The sequence below is a fragment of the Scylla paramamosain genome, chromosome 28 (genome assembly GCF_035594125.1).
Source record: "Scylla paramamosain isolate STU-SP2022 chromosome 28, ASM3559412v1, whole genome shotgun sequence".
NCBI classification, from domain to species: domain Eukaryota; kingdom Metazoa; phylum Arthropoda; class Malacostraca; order Decapoda; family Portunidae; genus Scylla; species Scylla paramamosain.
This window is the reverse complement of record NC_087178.1, coordinates 16,013,555-16,022,250: the sequence shown is the minus strand read 5'-3', so window position 1 is coordinate 16,022,250 and position 8,696 is coordinate 16,013,555. Positions and strand designations below refer to the sequence as shown.

The following is an 8,696-nucleotide window of genomic DNA, read 5'->3' as shown; positions in this document are numbered from 1 at the left end:
CCTCCTGTTGATAATACAAAAATGTTGTTAATCTGTCACTTGAACCGTAAAACCGCACTTAAAAAACCACCCGTGTCACTCCAACTAAAGCCTTTTAAATGTAGTGGAGATGCGGCGCAGATGTGTTTCAGAATATAGTGCTCATTTCCACCACCACGGTCCTTCTTGTCTCTCCACAAGGCATTCCCTTCAATGCTTCGCTCCCAACCCATCGTGAGGAAGACGCCGCTACCCGAAACACAAAATTAATAATATTAGAGCCTTCTTTTCTTTTTCCTTTGATTAAGTATTGTTGTCAAGGTGACAGTGTGAGGCTGGGTGTGTGTGTGTGTGTGTGAGAGAGAGAGAGAGAGAGAGAGAGAGAGAGAGAGAGAGAGAGAGAGAGAGAGAGAGAGAGAGAGAGAGAGAGAGAGAGAGAGAAAACAAGACATTACAACAAGATCAGAGTCAGATAATGGTTTACGTACACGACAATCACATTACGTCAAGGAGGAGGAAGTCAAATAAAACATGACAGGCAGGTAAAAGTGTCCCAAGTTACCTAGTCAAGTCATGCTAATGTTTTCATGTCAGGTAACAGTGCGACAGAGAGCAGGTGGCGGTGGTGGTGGTGGTGGGAGAGGGAGAGGAACTAGTAAAAGAGAGGAAAAGGCAATGATACTAGGAAGAGGGAAATTTTCTTACAAAGTCAAAGAGAAAAGTAATTCTGTAGAAAGATAAGGCAGTTCCACTTGAATGAAGTTACACAGCGAGAAGAATAGAATTACTGCTAACAAGAAAACGGAATTATTTCTGTGTTCTTGATTAATAAAAGTTACGAGGAAATAAAAAGGAAGCAGAGGAGGAGGAGGAGGAGGAGGAGGAGGAGGAGGAGGAGGAGGAGGAGGAGGAGGAGGAGGAGGAGGACGACGACGACAACGACAACAACAACGACAACGACAACAACAACAACAACAACAACAACGAGGAGGAGGAGAAGAAAAAGGAGAAAAAGAAGGAAAAAAAAGAAAAGGGAGATGGAGGAGAAAGAGAGTGGTGAAAGCAACTTCACAAAAAACGAGGACGACGAGGAGGCGAGGAGTGCAAAACGCAGTAACGTGAAGCAGAGCAGCTGGCGTGAGGCGATGCAACGGGAGTTAACGGAGGACGTGCCGAGCGGGAGAAAGGAACAGGAGAAACTAGTAAGGAACGGGAAGGAGAAGGAAGGCAGGAAAGAAGGAAGGAAGGAAGGAAGAATAGGAAAGAAAAATTATTAATATACCACCTCGGTCTCGGAGGAATAGTGCAGAAAAAGAGGAGTAGGAAGACGGAAAAGTAAGAAAGGAAGAGAATATAACACATAAGGAAAATGACAAATGCACCGAAGATCAAAATAAGAGGAATCAGAAAAGTGGATGGTAGAGATGAAAAATAAAAATAACGGGTAGGAGATAAGAATAGAAATGGAACAAAGAGAAAGATTAGAAGAGGGGAAAAATAGAAGAGAAAATCAGAGAGAGAAGGATGATGGAGGCGGCTCTCAGAAAGGAGTGGGGGAACACAGAGAAGTGAGAAATGGTAGGATGGATAGGAAAAAAATAAGGAAAGAATGGTGGAATGCTGGGGCGAGGGAGGTTGGGAGATGATACGAGGAGTGTTGGAAAAGACAGCGAAGCGTGAGGAAGGAATGGAAGGCTTCAAGAGAGGGACTGAGGCTCAGATGACTCAAGGACAAGGCAAGGTGAGGAAGGATAGGCGAAGCTACTTGTGTAAAAGGAAACAAGGAAAAAAAAATTAAGTCAGAACTGTCATTATCTCATACACTGCTTACTATTATTCCTTATTTAACTATAACTTAATTTTCTACAGGGTGTGCCTAGGTGCAGGAAATAATTATACTGTGGTAACCTAACTGTAACTAAACACACACCGTTCACTCACCAGGTACAGTACATAATTATACCTAACATAACCTAAACTAACCTAACTAAACACTCCCCATGCATTCACTCAAGCAGTTCCATTTGTACGCTGATACAATATATGTGAGAAAAAAAAGTCATTAAAAACATATAACATTTATAGACACAAAAAATAAAATATATATCAAATAGAAAATAATGCAACACTCACTGACACCAAAACTATATTTACATTACATTTAAGCAGTCAATAAAAAAGTTTTCAACGAATAAAAACTTTCATGAGTATTTCCTCAGACAAAGAAAAAAAAAAAAAGAAATCGAAAAGTGAAGAGCAGACCAACCTTTTATATCGTACTGGCTTTGGCAAGTGAAACATTACAATGTATCACTGAGGAGCGCTATGAAATTACTTCCCATCAGAGAGAGAGAGAGAGAGAGAGGAGAGAGAGAGAGAGAGAGAGAGAGAGAGAGAGAGAGAGAGAGAGAGAGAGGAGAGAGAGATTTTAGCTTTAGTTGTGCCACAAAATTTGGTGATGATTAAACAACGCTCCGTCTGAGAGCTGTTTAATTTTCTTAACACGCAAAAGAACACTGAGCAAGAGGGAGAGAGAGAAAGAGAGGTATTGGAAGAGGCATGCGCACACAGGGACCCAGACATGGTTGGAGGCGTAAAAAAACGAGTCTTTATTGTAGAGAGAATTAAACTTTCATCAGACTAAGTTTTGTTTCTCTCTCTCTCTCTCTCTCTTCCTCTCTCTCTCTCTCTCTCTCTCCTCTCTCTCTCTCTCTCTCCTCCTCTCTCTCTCTCTCTCTCTCTCTCTTGTGTGTAACCCTAATCCCCTTTATCGCCCTCTCTCCTCCCCCAGAGATGGTGTACAAGCGGTGTGACATTTCCGGAAGGTGGGCGGGGCAAGACTGAAGGGGACTTCACCCGCCCGCAGGGCTACACCAACTACATCGTCTGCTTCACCAAGCCCATCCAGGAGGTCCTCAGAAAGCTGTACAATGACTCGGCGGAGGATGCACAGGTAGGGTATCAAGTTATGCTAAGTGAGCACACGTTACGGAGTGTTATGTTAATTTGGAATTAATTAATTGTGATGTTTATGTTATGCTTCTCCTTCAAGATGTTTCTTGGGGTGTTCCTGTTGCGAGGTGGAAAGTTAGTCGTTGGGAGAGTCTTGTTGTCGTCATGCCAACATAGGTGGAGGGGAGGACCTTCACAGTTTCCTTGGTTACACGTAAGCCTATATATGACATGTGACTTCTGAAGGCTCTCTTTCTCTTTTGAGGGGTTTATTTTTTAGAAGAAGATGGCTGGTTTTTCTTGGTGTTGTAATAAATTATCAGTTTAACTTGTCTGTCAGGGTCGGAAGGCTTGATGTTCCTCTTCACAATCTGCGTGATGGCCCTCTCATCTTCTTCGTAGGCGGTAGAGAAAAGTTGCTTTATAGAAGATGTTGATGTTCCCTTTCTTATCCTCTTGTTGCTTCTTGTTATGCCAGCTGCCGACAATTTTCTTTACTAGGCGGTTGATGTCCTTTTTCACTGAAATTGTTGTTTATGAGGACTTGAGTTGAGCGCTGTATTTCTTGGTGGACTTGTTTCCAACGTGTATGCAGTGTGTAAGCGTTCTTTCTGATGTAGGCTGAGATAGTGGAATCCTTGTACCTCGTGGGACACTCACTTCGTCCGTTTCAAGCAGAGTCCAGGATTCGTTGGTTTTGTGTAGACGCTGGTGGTAAATCTTCCTTCTTCTTGTTGCACTAGGACGTCGAGAAAAGGGCATGGCTCCATCTTTGCTGTTTTCCATAGTAAATGTTAGCCCAGATGTTTCTTGGAGGTGAAGTCTAAGATGCTCTGCTTCGGCTGCGTCCTTTGTCTTGATGAAAATGTCGTCAATATAACGGCAATATATATCCGGCTTTTTTACTATCTTGAAAACTTCCTCCTCGATGCAACCCATGAAGAAGTTTGCCAAGAGTACACACCGAGAGGAGAACCCATTGCCACGCCCGTCTACCTGGGCAGTACTTGTAACCGCGGGGGCAGGTAAAAGGTGCTTCTTTAGTGCAACACTCCAGCAGTTTCTCGGAGTACAGCTTCTGGGATCGCAAGCTTAGGTTGTTTGCTTCATTGTGATAAACACGTTCCCATGATGTCAGTTGATTGAGTGCAATCCAACTGGAACATTCGTGAACAAGGATTCGACATCTAGTGAGGCAACTCTTCCCTTCTGCGTCGCTGTATGTTGAGGGATATCGATGAAAATCCTCACCCACCGTTACATTCCTAACCTCCTATTGTCTGCAGTCAGCCTCAGATTTCATCGATATTTTTCAACAAACAGCGACGCAGAAGGAAGAGTTGCCTACAAGCATTACCCAAGCGCGCGAAGACCCAGCTTGGATAGCAGCCCAGCACAGCCCCGCGACAGGCCGTCAAGCCCAATCAGAGACCAGGACGCGCGCAGGTGACAAGCCTACCGGTATAAATACACCCCCGCAATCAGCTTGTGGAGCCATTCTCTCCGACACCCCTCAACACGGATAGACCTTCGCTACTGAAGAAGGGTCAAGGACCCCGAAATCGCGATTCTAGTGAAAAATGACTAGCTTCGGCGAAGTTCATACAGCCAATTAATAAAGAATATAAGACAATCATAAGATATAAGGAAAATATCTTCAGGAAAAATAATAAATGCTCAAACTAGCTATCACATTCAAGAGATATATATATATATATATATATATATATTAATAGAATATATATATATATATATATATATATATATATATATATATTATAAATATATATATATATATATATATATTATATAAGAGAAGCCTTCAGAAGTCATCAATGTCATATATAGGCTTACGTGGTATATATATATTATATATATTATATATATATATATATAATATATATATATATATATATATATATATAAATATATATATATATTATATATATTATATATATATATATATTATATATATATATGTAAAGATAATCATCTCTTGGCATAGTTTTTGAAAGAACTTGTACATTGATATTAATGTGGGGAGAGGGTAAATTCTGGTTCAACTTTACTTGCGGCGACTACACGTATAGACCTTCTGCAGCCTTTGCTTGTTTATGTCGGGTTGCTGTTTTCCCATAAGGCTGGTGTGTTTTTTGCTCTCCTCTCCTCTCTCTCTCTCACTCTCTCTCTCTCTCTCTCTCCTCTCTCTCTCTCTCTCCTCTCTCTCTCTCTCTCTCTCCCCTTGGTCTGCCTCCTTCCATCCTACCCATTCTTCTGGCCGACACACAGCTCATGCCTTCTTTTCATTCTATTCTCTCTTATTTTCTTGGACAACTCCGTTACTTTGGCCGTCCCTTTATTAATCTACACGTACTGACATTAGAAAACAAGTTGGGTTTTGTTAGGTTACGTAAGAGTGAGCTGGAACAGATGTTTATCCATCCAGTTAACATTCCACGCTACATTTGACACTGAACCCATGATTAAATACTTTTCTACCAGGTCGCCTTAGCTCATTCGACCACACTATTTACAGGTAGACGAGTGAACACACTCCCACAATAAAGCTATGAAAGAAAACCATTAATAACCAACAGAGCAAGAAATCAAGCTCATTGGCTGTACCTGAAAGAGAGTAATTGCGTTTTATTATTCATTAACTTTTCAACTTAGTTTTCTTCCTCAGCTTTTTCTTCCTAACTGTCCGATTTTTTTTCCCATAGTTTCCCTTTCGTGCCTCATCCGGTCACCCCTCCGGCATCGTTAAAACACACCCATCTCCATCAATCAGGAGGCTTCGAAAAACTCTGCCCATTTTTCAAAAAGAAGTTTGATCTCTCTCTCTCTCTCTCTCTCTCTCTCTCTCTCTCTCTCTCTCTCTCTCTCTCTCTCTCTCTCTCTCTCTCTCTCTCTCTCTCTCTCTCTCCCTAATTAGCAAAGAGTAAGGTCTGCGTATTACAGTTTAACAAACCACAACATGAAGGGGGAGTTTCTCTGGGAGGAAGGACAGCAAGCGTCACCCAGTGGTTGCAAAAGGCAACAGAAATGCCCACAAATATTACAAATTTTTGACAGCATAATTATAAGCAAGTTAATTACCTTGAACTTCATTCACTGATCAAGGACTTCCAGGAAAAGTCTAGGTTAAGAAAAATAATCATGTCCATACCATTTTTTTATCATTTGATAACAAGTAACATGCCTCGATATTGATGAACGAGCGTGGCTGCTCACCCAGTGCTCTTTGCCAGACATCCGCCAACTTCAGCTTGCTACAACAAGTCTGTCCTTTCACGCATCAATCAATACCACATTTAGTTCTGCGTCTAATGGTACTTGTCCACTCTCACTGAAATCTCAATGAATGAATGAAAGCTCCTGGATACTCACCCCATCTTATTTACTTATTGTATCACTGGAAACTTATTACGGTCTCGTTTTGAAGTTTGCGATATGTACAGTCATAACATACTTCAAAAACAAAAAAAACGCTACAATAAATTTTGAAAATTTAAGTTCATTAAAAGCGTGACGCTTGGAGACACCGTCACCTCTCGTACACCTCACCTCTCACTGAGAAAATCTTAGTAGGTCAAAATTGCACAAAACTCAAGTTTTTGTTTTTTATCCTGTACTGCGCATGTGCAAAAATTAATGTGGATTTTTCGTGCTCATTTAAGAAGACATCTTGATTTATATTATTTAGGAAATTTCATTTTGATCGGTCTCTTATTTGATATGTTGCTATGAGGCATTTGTGCATGCGCGGCGCAGATCTAGCTTTGTCATGCTATGCTACAGTATGCTTAAAACAAGGCACATACCAAGTTTTAACAGAATCAGCTAAGTACTTATTGCAAAATCATATGTGAGACGCCCTTCCACATTCTAGAAGTTGCCCGTGAACTCCACCAGCAGAAGCAATGAAGTCTTATCACACAAAACAGAGTGAGTTGCGCCATCATGCAGTGTGAGTCTCGTCGCGATTGGCAGCGTAGTTCCTAAGATACAGCCTTGTGGATGTGTGCCGGGCTGGTCTGCTGGGCTGCTTCAGTGTAGGATCCACACAGCTTAATATAACTAGGCTGCGCACGTAAAGACATGTACAGTCCTTTCCGTGATTTTATAAATGCCACATTAAAAGTTCATGTACAAAGTCAAGTAAGTACCTTGGGATGGGCACAAATGCATTAAAACCTGGCTCATCAACAGAAAAAAAAAAAAAAGGCTTGCAATGGAATAGGAAGCGGTTCCTTCCCTATTGTAACCTTTATTTCCCTAAGTCCCTAACCACATGCCTCCTGAAGGGTACTTGAATCATACATGCCTTAGACAAAGCAGCCACGCCTCCTTCCATCATGTGTGTAGAAAGATACATCTAAACCTGAAAAAAAAAACATATTTTCAAGAAAACGCTTCGGTATCCTTTCTTTGTTCCTTCCCGCTCCACTAAAATAATAGAAAAGTCTTTTGATATCACAGCATCTTGTGTTGACACGGGTAGAAAAACGAACGATAAAAGACGTGGCCTCTTAAAGGTTCATGTATACAGGGTATGTGAGTGAAATGATGAGTTTGTCTCCGCCGCACATCACCACAACACCGCCAAGCTTTCTGCAAACGGTGCTCTAACGCAGCGTCCTTCAAGCTTTTTCATCACGACACAGTTTCATTTTGTAAGTGAAATTTAAGGTCTTTTATCAAATTATTCACATTCAAACACAGGCAAAAAAAAAATAAATAAATAAAAAAAAAAAATATATATATATATATATATATATATATATATATATATATATATATATATATATATATATATATATATATATATATATATATATATATATATATATATATTCTCGTTCAAGCAGATTAAACATAATCATTCACTTTCATACAAAAATAAAAAAAATAAAATCACGTTCAAACATAAAAGCAAAAAAAAAAAAAAAAAACGTTCAAACACAGACACAAGAAAAAGAACATTCACGTTCAAACACAAACACAAAAAGAAAACTTTCAAACAGCCAAAAATATTCACGTTCAAACTTATAAAAAGAAATCACATTGAAACAAAAAAAAAAGAAAATCACGCCGAAGCTTACAAAAAGATAATAATAATAATAATAATAATAATAATAATAATAATAATACGTTCAAACAGACGAAAAAGTATATTCACGTTAATACACACACAAAAAACAAAAAAAATTCCAAACACAAGCGAAAAAAGGAAAGCACGCTCTTGTTAACTAATGAATTGACACAAGGCCTCAACCAGCCAAACACCCAAGTTCCCACACCCTCACCTGCCTGCTCCCCCGCCACACAACTGAAGGGAAATGTCGCTTCGGTGGGTAGTGACGGATAACACACGTCCTGGGAACCTTTCACAGCTCCAGCGCATCCCCATGAGAGGGGCGGGGGACTTGCACCAAGGCACGCTGAGAAAATCACGCCTTTTACAAGGATGCTGTGGTCAGTAACACGTTATTACATTAGGTATCAATAAAAGACTATAGCGTTTCCTAGTCACAAGAAAACAAGATGTGATTAGACTTAAGGCCATTACTAATCTATATTTGCTCCCGACTCCTACTCTTCCTCCTGATCGTCGTCCTCCTCCTCCTCCTCCTCCTCCTCCTCCTCCTCCTCCTCCTCCTCCTCCTCCTCCTCCTCCTCCTCCTCCTCCTCCTCCTGCCATTAGATAGCTAACGGGGCTATCACGGGATGCTGCCAATCACTTTCACCACAAATTACTCGCT

General features: G+C 40.6%; 1 protein-coding gene across 1 annotated transcript in view; it reads left to right on the top strand.

The window, feature by feature from the left end:
- The window catches only part of LOC135115006 (PDF receptor-like), a 204,804-nt gene that overhangs the window by 111,372 nt on the left and 84,736 nt on the right, over positions 1-8,696 (top strand). Inside the window, 2 exon segments of the mRNA XM_064031418.1 lie at positions 2,771-2,811; positions 2,813-2,932. Of these exon segments, the coding sequence (XP_063887488.1) occupies positions 2,771-2,811; positions 2,813-2,932 (161 nt within the window).